This window comes from Corapipo altera, unplaced genomic scaffold (assembly GCF_003945725.1).
Source record: "Corapipo altera isolate COAL_440 unplaced genomic scaffold, ASM394572v1 44b, whole genome shotgun sequence".
Classification (NCBI taxonomy): domain Eukaryota; kingdom Metazoa; phylum Chordata; class Aves; order Passeriformes; family Pipridae; genus Corapipo; species Corapipo altera.
The window spans coordinates 3,041,342-3,060,159 of NW_020884932.1; the positions used below are offsets into that span (position 1 = coordinate 3,041,342).

At 32.7% G+C, this 18,818-nt stretch overlaps 1 protein-coding gene across 7 annotated transcripts in view; it reads left to right on the forward strand.

The window, feature by feature from the left end:
- Positions 1–18,818, forward strand: part of ULK4 (unc-51 like kinase 4) — a 225,432-nt gene that overhangs the window by 16,565 nt on the left and 190,049 nt on the right. For 6 of the 7 annotated variants that reach the window (XR_003530337.1, XR_003530336.1, XM_027659556.1 and 3 more), the window contains exons 11-17: positions 95–167; positions 2,431–2,530; positions 2,903–3,007; positions 5,063–5,123; positions 7,044–7,225; positions 8,648–8,694; positions 9,512–9,590. Coding sequence is in view for 5 of the 7 variants with exons in the window: in XM_027659556.1 (XP_027515357.1) it covers positions 95–167; positions 2,431–2,530; positions 2,903–3,007; positions 5,063–5,123; positions 7,044–7,225; positions 8,648–8,694; positions 9,512–9,590 (647 nt within the window). In the remaining 2 variants the exon portion in view is untranslated. The remainder of the gene's footprint in view (positions 1–94; positions 168–2,430; positions 2,531–2,902; positions 3,008–5,062; positions 5,124–7,043; positions 7,226–8,647; positions 8,695–9,511; positions 9,591–18,818) is intronic. The other variant, XM_027659560.1, reaches the window with a different exon arrangement.

Consider the following 18,818-nt stretch of genomic DNA (forward strand, 5'->3'; position numbering starts at 1 on the left):
TGTTATTTTTTTGCTTATTTTTATCAATCATACCAACATCTGTATGTTTGATTTGATTTTAACCTCTGAATGCAAGTTCATGTTTTCTTTTCAGTAGAAACTCAGACCGAATTGCGCCCCAAAAGTGCAGTTGATGGTGAATCAAATGAATCCATATTTCTTCTCAGGTATGGAAACCTAAATAACAGTTATAAAAGCCCTTGAAATCCTGTATTTGTGGTGCTGGTTTTTTTCCCACTGTCTCTTCAGACATTTTATTATTCTGTCTGTAATATTGTGCATGTCTCCTTTTGAATTTTCTATTACCACTTTAATTAATATTAAAATATTAGAATAGCTGCAAAAGCAGTGTGTGTAGTTAAAGCTTATCTGGCTTTATTACACTGGTTTTGGAAGTAAATTTTTGATTTCTTAGCTGTCACTCTAAACAGAAGAATTTATTTCTTCTTCATAAATATGAGGATAGGCTTGGAGTATGATTGCTTTGAATACACAAGAATAAGCATTCAACATAAGATCCACTAATAAATTCTACCTGCAGCTTTTCTTCCCAAGCTGTTGGTAACAATCTATTAAGTATTGCATGGGTATTAAATTAAAAAAAATAATGATTTGTATTAGTTGAGGCCTGATTCTGGAACTTTGTACTAGTTTTCAAGCCAAGAAGATTGTCTAATGAAATAGATACTTTTCTTATTGTCATGAAGAAGAAATATTCCAGTTTGAAAATACTATTTCAAGCTTCTTGCATAACCTGAGATAGGGCTTTTGTATATGATAGTGTGCACAAAAGTTATTTCAGTTGGTTTTATAAAGTGTTAATTCTCATCTCACTCATAAATTCTGTCATCACAGCTAAACACATACTATTAGTAATTTCAAATAGCATTTGCTTTAGCAATCTGCTGAAAAGAAAGGCTACAATGACATTAAAAACAGTATAACAGCATGTAATCCAAATCATGGTTTTTTAACAACATACTTTATTTATGGTAAGCACATTAGTTTAAATATAAAATTTGAAATGTAATGCAAACTTTTTTTAAAAATCTGTTTGTAAACCATCTTTACTTCAATGATCTAACTTCTGAAAGCAGCATGTGTTATCTACTAAAGTATTAAAACACTGAAGTGAAAGGAAGTTGCTGACCTGGCACTTGGCACCAGAATTTGCTTAGCTGCTGGAGGGGTTACTCAGCTTTTAACAGCAGTAGCTTCTTCTATGTATGCAAATGAAATAGGTCTTATTCATTTCAGATAGTTCAATTTAACAATCTCTTGTCTTGTTTTAAACCGAGAAACCATCTGAGAACTGGAAAAATAGGAAATATTTTCTGTATCTCAAACATATATGAAAGCAAATCAGTTGCATTAATTGAAAAAAAGTATATTTATCAAATCTACATATTTTGAAGGATGTGGTAACCTAGAATAATTATTTGGCCTCCTAGCTAGAAATCATAAGGTTTTTTTGTTTAGGAACTAAGACTGCCTAAACTTCCAGGCACATCCTGATATACTTTTTTTACCGAAAGAATTAGGACATTTTATGTAGTTTTATGTAGGTGATATTTTGGCATTCCTTTGCTGTGCCCACATTTCTCTTGAAAATAGATGGAAGATTAGAAACATTATGTTAGTCATTTGATCATTGATTTTCATGAGTATTTTTAATTTTGTTTGGTGTTTTTATTTTTAATTTAGTTGCTTTTTCTAATAAATAAAGCTGATTTGTAGCTAAATGTGTCTATTACTTTCTGCTAACGAAGAAAACACATTCATTTGAAGTTGATGATTTAACTAGTTTCCTGACCTGCCAATTTTAATAATTCTAAAGTTGATTTTAAATGCTTTGCATTAATATATCCTATAAAACCCGAATTAACTAACAGCATTATGAAAATTGCAACTTTGCAGTATTCTGGTCTTTTCTTTCTTCATTTTCTAGTTTGCAAACAGGATTTTAAGTAGAAAAAGTTAAAGGTAAACCTAGTTCACAATTTTACACAAGAGTTAGCAGTCAGAAGAGAATAACATAAACTAAATTTCAATTTTTTCTCATATTAATTTTCTTTGAATCTTGTTTGTTATTAGGAATTCAGATAATAATATTTGAGCATCCAGTTTTGAGAGTGATTATTGCTGAGAAAATAATCAAATTAGATCCATTTGACGTCAACATCAACTACAAAATACCACCTTTGCATTTTTAACTGGTAAACAAATCGTAACCTTGTCAGAACACATTTAAAGACAGAAAATTCATGTCTAATTGGTGGCTCAGGCATAGCCTCATTTATGTTTATCAGCTTTGAAAGTTTGCTATATGGCACAAAAGTTTCAAAAGAGCAGCAAAAAAGTACTTTGCAACGAAACTTAATCTGTAGTCTTTATTGATTTATTATTATTTTTTTCTTTCTTTTCTTTAAGTTCTCGTCCCACACCTAGAACTAACACTGCAGTAGAAGTAAGTGATGCTACTGCTGCCCCAATCAAAAATTTTCCACAAAGAGATTCAGGCTTGAAGAAGGTGAGTATAAAATTTATATTAAGGGATGATGGTATCTCTATAGTTAGAATTTTAGCCTGGCGTCTGTGGCAAAGTCAAGTTTCTTCTTCATCCATAATTAGCAGGGAATCAGTTCCTACAGTGTGCAAAATGTTATTTTCTTTCTTGTCAGTCTGCAGTTTGGACCCATTGCTTTTTCTTCTGATATATTTCTCTTATGATTTTTAATTGGTCCTATCTACTATTACATAAATGAAAGGTGAGTTAGAATATGTTGATTACATGGCAAAACTGCATAGTATAATTTTGAAACAGAACATTTTGGGAATAAACATGAACAAACTTTTTTTTGGTGCAAAAAAGTTTTAAAAAAAATCTTTGTTCTTGTTCTAGGCTGAAAATATGTGCTCAAGTCAGCAGGATATGGAGTCAGCATTGAGAGAGCTCATTTACACTGAATCTGATCTTATCGTAACGCCAATCATTGACAATCCAAAGGTATAGCAAAATAAAATATAAGATTCAGGAACTTGTGTCTGGGGCTATTTTTGCAGATAAATTTTTAATCAGGGTGAAACTCCTTTCCTGTATTTTACAGTTCTCATTTTAAAGCAGTTACACCCAGTCATCTGGCAGGCTCTCATGCAATTTTTTTGGCAGTCTGTATAATTCTATTGTGTTGCTAATTTGGAGGAATGAGTTATTTTGGGATTGAATAATAATATTAAAGAATGTCTTACAAGAAATAGAAGCTACTAAATACTGCGTTCAGTGCTTTTGTAGATTTGTTTTCTGATAACTTCCTTTGATACCTGTTACTTAAATGAGCACAAGGTTGTGATTTGGTGTACTCAAAAAAAGGCCATATGTGAAGCCTCCTAGATTATAAGTTAGACCTTTACAGAAAAACTTTTGTTATTCTTCAAACTTCAGATGTGATAATGTTTTTGAACTCATTTTCTCTCCAAAAGAACACCTGTCGTTATAAGAAATGTCCATCCTATTTCTGTCATATGTATTCTAATGTGATAACAGTTTGTAATGAGTCTCTTGAGCAGGGACTGACACTTGCTTGACAGCAAAGAGCGAACCAAAAAAGAATCAGAGCTCTGCACTGCAGTGACAGTGTAATGTGCATTTATGGGCATTACTGGTAGAAGGAATAATAGGCAAGAGCCCCTTTAGTCTTCCTTTAGTTTCTGTGCTAGAAAAAAATGCAGCTGTTTTAGCAACTTTACTCAGTAAGTGACGGATGCAGAGAATGCAACATTTTTGATTGGAAGTGAGCATCTAATCTCATTAAGAATGTCTTACAGCTTTTAGTTGCTGTGTTGCTTTAGTATTAACAATTCTTTTGGTTTGTTTTAATGGATTTCCTAACACTTTCAAAAATTAGAGGTCTTATACAGCTAGATAGTATAACTACCAAATAATAATGTTTTAGTATGTTTGGAGGGAGGGACATTGTTACCAGTGGAGAATTTCAAAGTGTTTGAATGCTACCACTGTTAAATTGTCAGTTCTATCTCAGGACGATGACACAAAGCCTTAGTCCTTCCCAGCTTCTCTTCTTATTACAAGTATAAGAGAGGAGATTAGGGGTAAGTGTACATACTGATGTGCACATGGAGACTAATCTCCTTACTGTGCAATGGCAGACTCAGAATTAATGCAAAATAGCCCACTAAGTTCCAGGGACATGTAATCAGAGTCACTGCCTGCTTGGCAATGACTCTTTAGTCTGCACCTCAGACTGAAGGATGGTACTGACACCTGGTAAAGCTGAAGAGCTTGCAATTTAATCTCATGCAAAAGGATTTACTAGATGCTGGCAGAATCTGAAAAGTTGAAATGTCAGCTTACATTGTAAAATTTCCCTGTATTCTGCAGATCTGTGGAGCTGAAGACCTTTTTTCAAAAATACACTTAGACTTCATCTGTCAAAGGCTAAATTCCACTACACAGTTACCTTTTCTGTATGCTTTATTTACTGAAAATCACACTCAAATCCTCAGTCACTGAGCAGTCATCCATTTTCATGATGCGCCAGAAAATGATGTTTCACGAGTGGGAAAAAAATCCCCATACCTTATGAACAATTACTTGTTGATAATAAGACTTTTTATATTCTATAATGATCTAGTGTATATATGTATTTGCTGTATGGAAATGAATTGCTAAAACATTTATGAGCTGTCACCTGCATAGTTCCTTTCTGTAGCTTTTGAAACCCAAATGCAAGTATTTTTCTACATACAAGCAAGATAAAAATGTAAACTGAAAAAATCCTATCATTTTGTAATCCTATTTTAAAAAATCACTTAAGTGGAAACACTAGCGATATAATTATGTTAAAAACATAGAGTTAAATCTCCAATATTTGCTTGGAAGGAATAAATACCAGAAAACAATGGAAAATTCCTCAGTAAAGAGAAGTAGTATGTACACCCATCCTGTACAAATTTTACATCTTTGTATTCTCACATTTAACTACTTAGAGATTGTCCAGAAATGTATTAAAACTAGTTGTAATGTGTTTGTTTATTTTTCCAGATAATAAAGCAAGTATCAGTTAGATTTGACTCAAAAACTTTACATATACCAGCACATTCAGGTATGGATCTGCTGAAGCTGTTAACAAGTTCTGCGTGTGTTGCTGTAACTCGCTATCACAAGACCTGTAGCCTCCTGCTGTAGATTATAAACCGTCACAGTTTCAGAACTCATAATTTTTCTGAAACTCTTTCTGTAATGTTTTTAGCTAGACCAATTTTGAGCAGCCTTTTCATGAATTACATGACATTCCTTTCTCTTCTGCCTTCTTCAGTTACAAGCTCGTGCTCAAAAACTTTTGCAATGAGACAGTCATTGTTGTTTTAGTGTGGGCAAAACAGTGGATTTTTTCCAACTGAGATATTTTAACTGAAATATTCAACTAAATATATTAAAATATTAAAAAGGAAGGGAAGCAAATGGAAAGAGGATCTTAAAATGTACAGTGTTGATCAGCTGTAATACTCAGCAGCTTTGCCAATCCCACCTTGAATCATGAGTTGTTATGGCAATCACATACCAAAAGATACTGTGGAGTTGTTTGGGGTTTGCTTTTTTGTTATCTTTAGTTTGTAATGTCTAGAAATAGTGCTATTATTTCTGAAAACTAAAGTCTGCTCATTGTCATGAGTGTAATCATTTCTTCCCCTGGAAAATTTACTCCAGTCTTTTTAAAGGAAGTATTACACACTTCACCATGCTTGAAGAGGGATGCCATCACATATGAAGTCCTTCTGGAATTCACATAGCACCTCTTCCTAGGCATAAGAGTTAATTTTTTCTTTCTATAAAATATGTATCTTGGAGAGTTAATTTGCTGAAGAAATTTTGTGTTGGAAAGGAATTTAATGTCCCCCAGTCTCCCAATCAAGACTGTAGTAACAGAAAATATTTTTAATTTGTTTCATCAAAAAATGATCCAATACAAGTGCCTAAAGGAAGTATTATATTTCATATTGCATTTAAGTAGTTTATCACACTGATGTTCTGATATGTTTAACTATTGTTATCAGTATTATTTAATATGAGACAGTGGTTTTTTGTTGTAGTAATGCTTTCAGAGTTGTAGCTTTTTTCTGGCCAACTTTCTGATTGTTTTTGAAGATACTGAATTTGATGCTGCTCATCACTAAGGATTAAAGATAGTATGGAAAAATTAAGATAAATACCTGCAATCCACACCTCTTTTCACCTTTGCTAATGTATATTATAATTGCCTGCATTAGTAGGTATTGTTACTTAAGTGTAAAATTTACATAAAATACAGAAAACGTGCTTTTAAATATTCTATAGTGGAGATATCAGGATGGCAGATAAGTTATTAATAAATAACTAACCCAAACTGAGGGAATGTATGGCTGCTAGATTGAAATTAACTGTTGAGACTGATAAGGAAGTCTGTGAAAAATCTCAGTTCATGTACACTGGTCAGTGAATTGAACCACAAGATTTATGTTAATTGTCCTAGTGGCTTGATTTCTTTGTGTTCCTTCTGAAGTCATCTGTGTTTTGATACTACTGAACTTTAACTCAGTGAGTGCTTACCTATATGAGTAACAATACACATTTTCAGTTTATTGATTCTGAGTAGATTTCACTGACTTTCGTTAGGTTTTGCCTCAAGTTTACTCTCATGAAAGTGCACTTTCTTATTAAGAATTAGTAATGATAAAGGACAGCTACTACCTTTCCTAAATATAATGTTTCCTTAAATGAAGTCCAGGGACTTAGCAGGGTTGCACTTTCAAAAATGCTTTGAAGCTTTCATTTCTCTGTTTTTATCATTTGTTTCTTTTCTTGCTTCCTTTTTATTTCTATAATCTTCAGACATGAATTATAACATGCTTCTTTAATATTTTAAGTACTAAAATTATAATTAGATTCAAACTTTGGAACTTACTTATTCATGCTGGTGTTACTTTCTAGAGTGTTAAAGCAACATCGAAGATCCATTCTCTTTAACTACTTGTTTGCTTCTTAGCTGAGAAGTTATCATCTATGAAAGATGTGGACTGGAATAACTTCTTGAAAAGAGTATGCTCACTGCTCGATTCCACCGAGAAGAACACAGGAGCAGCACGTTCTAAACTGAACTTACTGTACTACCTGTGTACTCTGGCTGTCCACAAGGAGATTGCAAGCAGGCTGATGAGCTCTCAGCTGGTAAATAATAAAGCTTTGAAAGAATCAACATGGTTTACATACTTGCCATTGTAGCAAAAATCAGCTACTTTTAGTTATGTTTGAAGAAATCATTGATGTACTGACAAAAATATGTCAAAGAAATTACAACATTCCATGTCAGGTGTTTTAAAAATGCTGAGGGAAACTAATTCTTTGCCCTACATTTCAGATACATTTACATATAGCTTTGTTGTATTAGTGAACGTGTTGGGGTAAAAACTAACCTTGATGCAGAGTGTGAAATAACATATGATGAAATATTAGTCTTTGTAAATCATTAAATGACAGAGAATATTGAAAAAATTCATGTATGAATTGCTGTATGTCTTTTATTTGGCCATATGTCTGTGAAGAATAGCAAGAAAAACTTTCTAAAGAACATGCAGTAAAACTTTCAGTAAGCAGTGCTTATAGTGAGCAGGGTCTTTGAAGAGTCTGTTTTAGAGTATACCTAAATATTTGTTTCACCTTTCAAGAACCACTTTTTACCAAACAATTTTACCAAACAATTTAAACCTCTGTAGTGGTTTAATATATTTCTAAAAATTCTTGCACGTGCAGGAGAGAAATAGATTTTTTTTTTTTTGTCATTATGTAAAGGCATCACAGAGGCTGTCCTGAGATGAGCACTTTTCATTTTATTTAATTAAAAGTAAACTGCTTCGCTCTCCTGCAGTTATACTAATGCACTTAAGTCATAAGCTGGCATGTCATTGTTGGATATAGAGATATTAAAGACAAAATTGCACTGCCAGAAAAATTCAATGAAGAGCATTTAGGTTGGAAGAAGTGGTAGGTCTTGTACCATAGCATTCTAGTGAAAGCAGGAAAAAGAATTGCTGGAAGGTGTATTCCATTGTCATTGGAGAATTTGGTGGGGGGAAACATTAATCCAGTAACTGAATTGCCAATTAACAGAATATTTTAGAAATGAATTAGTAATTATGAGTTTGGTTCTTTTGGGGCTGTCTATACATGTTAACATTCATTATTCTAGTATTTGCCAGCTATTTTTATCCAGTTTAACAAAATTAATTTATTAAATATTTGTTTTGTAATACTACATGATGATCTCTGTCTTTGTAGGTGAAAGTATCAGACTTTTTTCTGCTGCATAGTGTCATTCTGAATGAAAAACTGTTGTTTTTTTATTTTAATGCTGATATATGTTTAGCAGTTTAGTTTAAGGCAAAAATATAGAAAGAATTGTATTTTCCTTCCTTTTTTATCTTTATCTCCTTAGTCAGTGTTTATCTGCCATGTTTGTCTGTGACAATACTCTTTGCAAATGTTATCCAAATACATTTTTATGAAATTACTGATATTTTGATTTTTTGTTTATGATTTGGAACTATCAAATAACTGAAATTCACTAATGTTTATTTGTCTGCTTTAATATAGTTTCCTATATTGATGCAGCAGCTGCGTGCAGCCACCAGCTGGGATATGTAAGTAGCAATTATTTTAAATTAATATGTTCAAATTCAAAATTGTCACCGAATTTTATTAAAGATATTCATTAACAGGTTATTTGAGGAGTGTTTTAGTGTGTCAGACTGCTGTGGTATCTGACTGGCAGTAAGATGGAGAATATAAGATGGAATTTTTTCAGCATTGAATTAATATATTGCTATTCTACAGGACCAAAGATTATAGAAAATCTCTAAAATTTAATCTAGAAGTTATATAATATAGTGTAACAAATAGTGTTACTTAAAATCACTGAATAAGCCAACTCCATACCATAAAGGAGTAAAATAACTGCAATGGTAGCTTTATTTTAAACACCTGTCAGAAATATTTCAATGTGATAGTGCCCTCTGCTGTTTATTTAATAAATGTTTTGTTATTCCAATTTTTTCTTTAATGAAACATTTAAAACTAATTTGCTGATACAGATGTGATTTCTATTTTGTCAGCTGAGAAGTCTAAAATTATCTATAGGTGTTGTCTATGTTATATGAAAACTGTACATGAGCCTGACAGATTAGTAAGACTAACAAACTAAAGGATCTTCACTCTTCCATGCTAAAGAAGAGAAATGTCTTTATACATGAATTTATTGCTAAAATGAGTTGAAATACTAAATTAATTGTTGACACAAAAAATCTCATAAATAAGAAGAAGGAAATCTGAGCTGTAAATAGGACATCAAATATTTCCTGCCCTTAGCAACCTGTGTAAAATATAAATGAGACATGATTGTTTTTGTTGGATTTTGTAAATAGTTTTTCTGCACCCACAAAATATTTATTTGATACGCAGACGTGCTAAAGTTGCTCGAGTGATTGGTTTACTGGCATTACACACATCTGAACTTGGAGAAAATGTACCTGTTTCTGAGGTAACTTACCTTTTTTTTTTTTTAATCAGGGAGTTTTGTTAATGCTTTTACTATTTATGTCAGAAGCTTTCACAGCTTTTTTTGTTTTGAACCCTGCTTTAGTTTTTCCTCATATGTCTAAATTGGAATATAATCAGTTAATTAAATGTGTAAATTTATGATCTCATTCTATATAGTTGTAGTTCTGATCTTTACTAACCTGTGGCTGAACTACCCACCAATAAAAAACTCTAGCCTTTTTCTCTCCTTTTCATAAAATCACTCACTGTCATGCTTCTTGTGTGTGTAGAAAGAAGAAAGTGTTATCCTGAAAATAATTATTATAATTAGTATAAAAATAGTGCAATTGATACTTAGGCATATTTTTTCTAAAAAATTAATTGAGATGGGAGTAATTTTAGATTCCTCACAGTTCTTGAAGAGTATGTGTAATGAAGGGCAAGTAATTTTCTTTGGAGAAGAAAAGTATATTTAATTCTTTTTTCATTTTGCGTGGTCAGTAGTTGACTTATGCAGAAGATTGATTAGACAAAATTGTCTTACTGTCCTTTTTTGGATGTGACACATGCACACAGATTGAGAAAGTTTGACAGAATGTACTATTTAATATTTGTTTAAAGTGTGACTGTGACATTATTTCTGCTTCATAAGGTGAAACCAGAACTTGAATGTAGTGGGTGTTTGAATGTGAGACCCAGCTGCTAAACACAAGCTGTAAATACACCTCTGTGCTGTGCAGATCTGGCATGTAGGAACATACAGCTATTGGTTAATATCTGACTATTATGGAAATGTGGCTATTTTGTTGGTTTAGGTCCCTCTGTTTTCTTCTTAATGAATAATAAGAATATGATTATTTTGCTATGTTGCTTAATGTTTCAGTTCTGTAGTGAAAGCTGAACTCAAAACATTATAGTTCTTACCTGTTTGTCTCATAAAGTAACAAAGTGGGGCAAGAGCCCTTATAGTTACAATCACTGAAATTTGGTCAACATCTTTCAATACTGACAGTTGCACGTCAGTTGAATTCCAGGTCACAATTTAAATGTGCTCTTGTATGTGACTGATTTTTTTTTTCTGATATTTAACTTTTAAAAGTTCCAGTGAAAATACTCAAAAGTAGTTTTGAGATGTTCATATAGCTTTTGGCTTCAGGTGTTTGTTAAGGTCCTTAGCACTAATATATTCATTAATAGTTTATCCAGCTTCCTAGTTTGCACCATAGAAAACACATTTCCTACTCAGCTGTTGTATTTAAAAGCAATAGATTGAAGTAGTTATACACTGAGCTGTAATATTATTTTGTTCAAAATGTTTTCAGTGGGTTTTTTATGTGAACATAAAAATTATTCAGCATTTTTATAAGTATTCATGTACTTCAAAAAACAAGTTAAATCTGGGACTAGTCCCATTCTTATGTGAATTAAAATTAGTTTTTCTATACATTCATTAAGAAAATAAGGATTTATTTTTTTAATTAACAAATCTGAGTTCAAAATGCATATACTATGCTTTATTTAATGGTGTTCATTTGTATTTTTTTCTCACAAAGTAATATCTCTGAATTAAAAAGATTTTAGAGTGCTTACACAAAATTAGAATGAGGAAAAAAATTGAATCCTGTATTTTCATGTCTTCAAATAATCTAAAATCTAATATCTAAAAATCTAAAATCAAATAACTGTGGACAGTACACAAAACTTAACAGTTCATTTAGAGGAAAAGTAGGAAGGAGTCATTTATGAATTTCTTATCTGCCAAGTTGTGTTCCCCTCTGCTCCCTCCAGAGGAGCCAGATGAACCTGTGAGTTTGTTGAACATTCTTGTTAACTGTCAGCTATTTTATGTTGTGTGATGCTTAAAAAAACCACCACAAAGCAAACCTTTAAACCAGCCTTATAAACTGTATTAATATAATACTGTAATTTATCCTCTTATTTGAGCCAGCTGATACTCCAGCTGAAGTTTACTGGTGGCTGCTGTGATTTAGGAAATGTCAAAATCAAGCTGTAGCTAGTCAGAACAACATAATCTAAAATGACTCTGATTCAGGTCTTACAGTCTGAAGATACAGGAGTGGTCTATCTATTGACAGGGTTTTTTTGTGTTTTCTTTCTGCTTCCATTCCTAGTAACTTCTAATACTCTTTGCTTTTTTTTATCTGTTAGATAGAGGTGATCTGTTTTAGCTCCAAAATTTGTTCCTGCTTGTGAAAAGTCAGTTGAGAGCTCGTGAAGATGCTATTCTGGAATTATTTTTGCCCCCTACCTGTACCATGCTATTTATATCAAATTTTCATTCCAGTTTTTATCACTTAAGGATAGTTCCTCTATCTTTGAGGTTGAATTTGCACCATTAACTTTTTTAGTTGTCGTTAAAGTGATTTTGTAACTAGTAGTAACATTAAGCCCTGAAAGAGGCAGAAAAACTTCAGTAAGAAAAGAAACCTCATCCTCATTTTAAAGGCTAAAGTGAACTTTCATATACTGTATGCCAAAAGCCTTTAATTTGTTGGTTTTTGAAGAATTAGTGCTTTGGGGATTTTTTAAAGTTTTTATTCAGGTTATTGGGGAACAGCAGTTTCCTTTGAATGTAACCGCCAGAGGTCACTAAAACACAAAAATAAATTCAAGTAAACTTATTTCACAGACTTGACAAGCATGTAAATGTATAACTGTGTAATATCTTTATTCTGCTGATGTATTCTAATATGTAGGTCATATTAGAAAAAATTAGAATAAATGAATATTTATATCTGTGAATTCACTTGCAGTTGATCTATTTCCAGTTAAGAACTTTTAAGAAGCATATTGCATTGATAAGAAAAAAATAAGACTGATCTTAGAATGCAATAGGGAAATTGATCTCTTCTGCAGATGAAGACAGTTTATGTGGCATTTCTACTATCTTGCAGTTGCAATAAAAGTTTTTAATAGGTCACTTTTTTCCTCACTTATTTTTTTTTTTTTCCTCATGAAATTGCCCTTTAGAAATCTGAAACATAATTTCCTCTTATTTATTCCTATTTTTCTTATGAAAACATCTAAACTTTAAGTTTTATCTTTGTATTTATATTTTGAAACAGATTCTTAAGATTCTGTAAAAAACATTCTTTCTTTCCAGGATTCTGTTCTTCATCTTACAGGATGAAAAATTATTCTGTAGTTAGGGAAGCTTGTTTCTGTGTACATCTAATTTGGTTTATCTAATAAAAGAAGCTATTGTTCTTTCCTTTCTGTGAATATATTGAGCCTTGGGCCACCTAGAACACAGCCACTCTGATGTGACATTTCAGACGCAGTCTGAATTTTATTAAGAGATGATAGAGCAACTCAACAGAATGCTTCCATGTCAGGGAACAGTGTCTTTGTCTGGTAGGAGACTACCCTGGAGTCCTTCTCTGCCTGGTGAGAAGGTGGCAAAATCTAATCCTTTTCTTTACCTCTTTTAAATTTGCTAATTGGGAATATCAGTCTCACACTCTGACCTAGGGAGTTGTGTCTGTTGTTTTTTTTTAACAGACCTGGGTCCACTGCTCTACCAAGTGCTTAAAGGGTTCAGAGAACCTGGTACAGCCTTCGCACTGCAAGTTTTTTGCAAAGCCTTTGGTATTCCATGGACAAATTAATAAACTAAATATCCCATGGACAATGACAGCATATTAGAGTATCTCAGTAATGTTGAACTTAGACTCCTTTGTCACAGTAGTGAATGCCCAGATTTCTGTTTTCATATAAATTGAAACTCCATGTAATTTGAGCCTTTTTATTTCTGATTTTTTATTAAAGTACAATTTAGTGGTTGTTTTCCACAGCTGCAAAGCAGCTGTAATGTTACAGGTGCAGTTGTATGACGTGAACTCATATATGTACTCTCGCTAATCTGACTCTGTCTGCATTGTTCTAGGTCTAGAGTTTGTTGTCATTCAAATTCATCCAGAATACCAATCTTAAATCATGTTCCTATGTTACTTCTCTGATAACTCCTGTTTCTAGGTCTGTCCATGTCTGCCCATATTGTAAAGAGTTGCAAATAAAAATGGTTTGATTTGGCCATTTATTCCAAACCTATTTAGTTTTAATGTTGTTTTATTGTAATATAAATTCCTTAGTCTGCTCACACATGATCATAATTTTGGTGTATCCTTGTTTGTTTTCTCCAAGGGCACTTTCCTTGTTTTGCTCTAATATCTCTTATGTGAAAAAAACCTAACCCAAAACAAAGCAAAAACCACCCCAATTTAAAAAAAGTCTGTAGGCAGGAGATGAAAGCTGTAGCAGAGTATGTGCACAAGTACTAACACATGTGCACATACATGTGCCTGCTGTTTCTTAAATTGATTAGAACTTTACAATTGCCTTTCTGGCATAATGGGGATTGTCACTTAATGCCTTGGTAACAGCAAGAGGAGATTCAAATTTTTGAGTGACTTCTAGTAAACTTTCAACCTCTATAAAGTTTCTTCAATTTATTTTCAACAACCTGGTTCACTGAATGTAACTTACATATTTGCCTGGGGCACGTGGCAAGAAGACAAATGAAAAATTGACATTTCTCAGGTAAATTAGCAGAAACTCATGGTGTTTGAGAAGAGTTCTTTTGAGTTCATAAACAGAAAATGGAAATAAATTAACAAGTGTGAATCTGTCAAGCATGGCAATTCTGAATTGTTGAAGAAAATATTAAGGCCTTTTATCATAATTGAAGATTTTTTTTTCCTCATTCAAAAAATCATTTTTATCAATCCAATTAATTTGGCTTGCTTTATGTTTGAAGTCCAAAACAGGGTGGTAATAGAAAACAAAGTTCTCAACTGGGAAAGAGTAAACATTTCTGATTGCAGGATTAAATCACTTTTTGCAATTTTCTTAAGTTAGTTGCCTGGCTGAAGCAAAATCTGTACCCTTTTAAAAGACATTTAATTGACACTGTTTTCATTGTCCATTAAATTTACTCTGTTTTCTTTGAGAGATGAAATAATACATTTTCCCATTAAAATTACATCAGTGATGCTGCAAGTATATCTATTTGCAATAGTCTTAATTTACTTCCTATGATAGTAAAAGTGTTGTGGGTTTTGTTTTTTTTCCTACAAGTCTGTTATTTTTGGAATAGTGAAGATCTGTGCCCCTAGGACCCTTTTCTTCAGCAGATAAATATCTACCTCTCTGGAAGGTGAATAGCTGTCTGGCAGACTTTTGTCAGTGTTTTGAATATTTCAGTATTCTAAACATAATTTATATGCCTCCTAAATTAATGTTATGAAACATCAAGTTAACTTTCTCCTTCAGCTACTTCTATCATGAATACAATAGTGACCTGGAGTATTGTAAGCTTCAGAGAGAAGCTTATTAAGGGTAATATATGTTAGGGGAAAAGACTGACCCTGAATTCGCATCCGTGTAAAGACTTCAGGAAATCAACGGGCAACCAGATTGTCTATCAGAATTAAGAGGGAAAATAGCTTCCCATCAAGTGTTTAATACACACACATACTTATGGGAGCTTTGCTAAAGGCAAAAGTGAACACAACTGTGTGCTAGATGGGGTGCTTGTCTATCTACCAGTCTTTCTGTATTCCACAGGTATGTATTGAAGTCACACGCTATTATGCAGTGGAGAGAAGTATTTTACTGTATGTACTTGCAGCTTTAGAGAAAGTGCATCTATGTTGGGCTTCTCATGTTGTAGCTGAGTATTCTAAACATTGAGCTTTGGGATATTTGGGGTTTGCATTTTTTTGTTTTGATGAAATTTGGGGTTTTGTGTGGGAAAAAGTTCTAATTGATGAATTGTCACTATTGGCTGTGATCTTAAGACGAGTAATCAATAGGGATCTGATCTTGATTAGAAAGAGCTTTTCTTTTTAGGTCAGGCTCATTTTAACTTTCTGTTAATCTGTTCTGTCATCCAGCAAAACGTGCAAATGCTTGTGCCAGCCCAAAGGAAGAAACAGAGCAAGACTGAGTCTGTTTTTGTTGCTGGTGGTGCTAGTCATACTGGTTCGAAATGGTTCAAATTATGGTTTCAAACTTAGAATGAATATCTGTGTGTAGCAAACGAGAATATGTCATGGACTGCTGAAATGTGCAGTGTGGTCAATGTTAACAAATTTCCACCACCAATAAATCTTTCTGTGTGTATGTCTTTTTTCTATCATTCATTTACCTGTCTTTCATTCAATTCAGTTGGTAGGAGTAGATGGAAAAGTGCAAGCTCATTCTTCTTTAAAAAATAAATTTGTATACCTACTAGTGTAATCAACCATATTCAAAATCAGAGTGGTCTTCGATTTATACCCTACTTTTGAAGTTTTAGTGTATTAATCATACCTTTTTTTTTTTTTGAGGAAAAAAAAATTATTTAAAAAAGAAATTGTTTTCATTTTGGCAATGATGAGATCTTGCCCAGTGTTTCCTACTTAGGTGACCAGGTACAAAACCGCCAAGGTATTTTGAATTAAATCCTTCTGGTGTTACTGGGTATGATTATTTCCAATTATAACTTCAAGGTATTTTCTGATTACTGTTTTCCCATTTTTTTCTTTCCAATAGAAAAATGATGGAATTTCTGTTAGATATTGTGGAGTTTATTCCTCCGTGTCCAGTTTTGTTCAAATCCCTCTCTTACAATAAAGGAGGAGTAGATGATAGAGGGCAAATAGGTGATGTAGAAAGTTTTAAGGGTTGATACGGGTAATGGGAGTGTCAGACCTGCAATAGCAAGTGTTATTGCTTCTGAAAGACTTTAAAGGTGTGTGCCTCTGATTTATCATCATACCTAATTGTTTGGAGTTACAAGGTAATTTTACTTAGGGTGTCCAAGCTCACTTTGAGTTTTTCAATACCTTTAAAAAAAAAACATCTGGAGCTGACCACTCACAAAACCAAAAAGCTGTATTAATCCAGTTGACAGCTGCTTAGAATTTTGTGGTTTTATTGACAAAAGTTTGACTTGTGAAATCATGATTTCTTTTCATATATCTCGATTTTAAACAATTGAGCAACATAAATTGACTTGTGTCAAGTTCTATTATATGTTTATTGAATGTATTTTTTGAAGCTGGCGGAACTCCACTTTTGATATTGCTGTGCAACTTTTTAATGTTTGTTATTTCAAGAGTAAACTTATTTGTATGAAGTAGAACACTAAAATCAATCTTCATTTTGGAGTGAAACACTGAAAAAAATCCCTTACCTTTGTTCTTCTGTATAATGCTGTGAAAGTGATGCACAATTTGGGTGTAAGATTGCTGTTAGCATAAAACAATCATCAAATACAGTTTAAAATGCAGCTGTTTAAACTATTTTATGACATTCTATAATTCCATTTTTTCTTCCATTCTATGCATTATGATGTAAATGTACAGTGAGGAATACACTTTTAAGTCCTACTTAGTTAAAATATTTTACATTTGGAGTTAAAAGTAGTATTTTTTCACTATAATACAATCATGTTCTAAAGTAATATTTCTTACACTTTTTTTACTTAAATTGTGTGGTACTGAGGTTGTTATGTTTTAAGCAGATTGTTCCTAGCTTTTATAGATGAATGATTCCTACTGAAGGGAGTTTTACATGCGTAACAACTAGAGAATCAGTAATTTCTTTTAATGTTAATGGGAATTATGTCTAGTGAGGGCTAAATTTGCTCAAAAAACCTCAGATGCATCATCTCTTATTTTCTATTTCAGAACTGGAAACATACAAAGAAATTTATACTGTGCAAAACTTACTAGGAAACAGAGCTTGACCCAATAGTTCTTACTTTTTTAATGACAAGATAGGCATAACTGTTAGGCTAATAAATAATGCTTATAGTGTCAACATAAAGTTATGTTTTTCCTTCAATCCAGTTGCATAGAAAACTTATATAAATAATTACATATCTTTTAACTTTTCTTTCCCTAAGTCAACCTATTTTATGTTTTATTGAGAACAAAGTTTGTTCTTAAGCAGGAGTGTAAGAGAAGAAAGAAATACTTCATGGATTAGTTTGTGCATCCTTTCCTAGGGCTGCAAAGAAAAAAACCTGAAAGCTTTTTTGATTTGGAAGGAGGTGGAGGATTCTGTGCTAGGATTTACCTTTTTGTTTTGATCCTACAGTGATAAGCAGTTTCAGGTTAATTTACTTCCAGAGGAAAACAATGATTATGTGACGTTTACCACGAGACCGACAGCTACCTTTATTATGTATGTGTTGTGCAGTGGGAAGCTTAGTTTGTCTGACTGTTATACTATGTAGGCTTTTGCTGGACTAATTTAATTTTTTCCTGTTTTCCTGAGGCTTTAGAATATCTTTGTGCCCAGTTTTGTAGTTTTGTCTTTATGGATTGTATTTGGGACCTTAAACTGAAAATGTTCTGTGATTTCTCAGAGTTTTTTGGCTTTATTCACACACAGGGAGAGCAAGATGTATATGTATTTTAATTTTTTCCTTAAATTAAAAAAAATCAAGACAAGTAAAATCAAACCCAGTACACAAAATTGAAGCTATCTTGCTATTATTTTCACAAATATGTAAAGGTGGTTACCCTGAAATGTTAAAAATCGAAAGATTCAGACTGTCAGTTGTACTAAATGAATGTGATGTTAACAAATAAACCATCAACCACTTCACCAGTTGGCTCTGGGAATATACCCTTAACTTTCTTGGTGAAGCTTGTACTCCTGAGGGCACTGAGTATTGTTATAAAGAGGAAAAAATTCCGAATATTCTAAGCCTCTAGAGCACTTACTGCCTGCAGTTCCTTCCCTCTATTTAAAATTAGACAGCTAAACCCTACTTGGAAAATGGAACAGAGATACTTGAACAATCCTTACTTTTGCAGCTAGCAAGCAGATCTGTCAGGTAGTGGAGCCTACTTTCTCATGAATTGAGTTGCTGCTGGATTACTTTTAAACTTAATTACATAAAGACTACCTTTAGCATATTCACCTCTTCCTTTGTTAGCTATCACAAAGTTTAAACAGAATATCTTGGTTTACGCAGGTGTGTTCATAGTAATCTCTGAGGTTTTTTCTGTATGCAGTTATGTTCAAAATGGTTTCATGTATTTATTCTCTGTTTAAAAAGAAACGAGTTTGTACCACAACTTCTATATCATTTTTATATTGCTATTTGCTTCTAGAGGCTTCAAAAAAACAATACATCCATTTATTTATTTTAGGGTTTTTTTTCACTCGGGCTTTGGGTAAGAGGATTGAAATGATTGCAAGCAAGGAGACA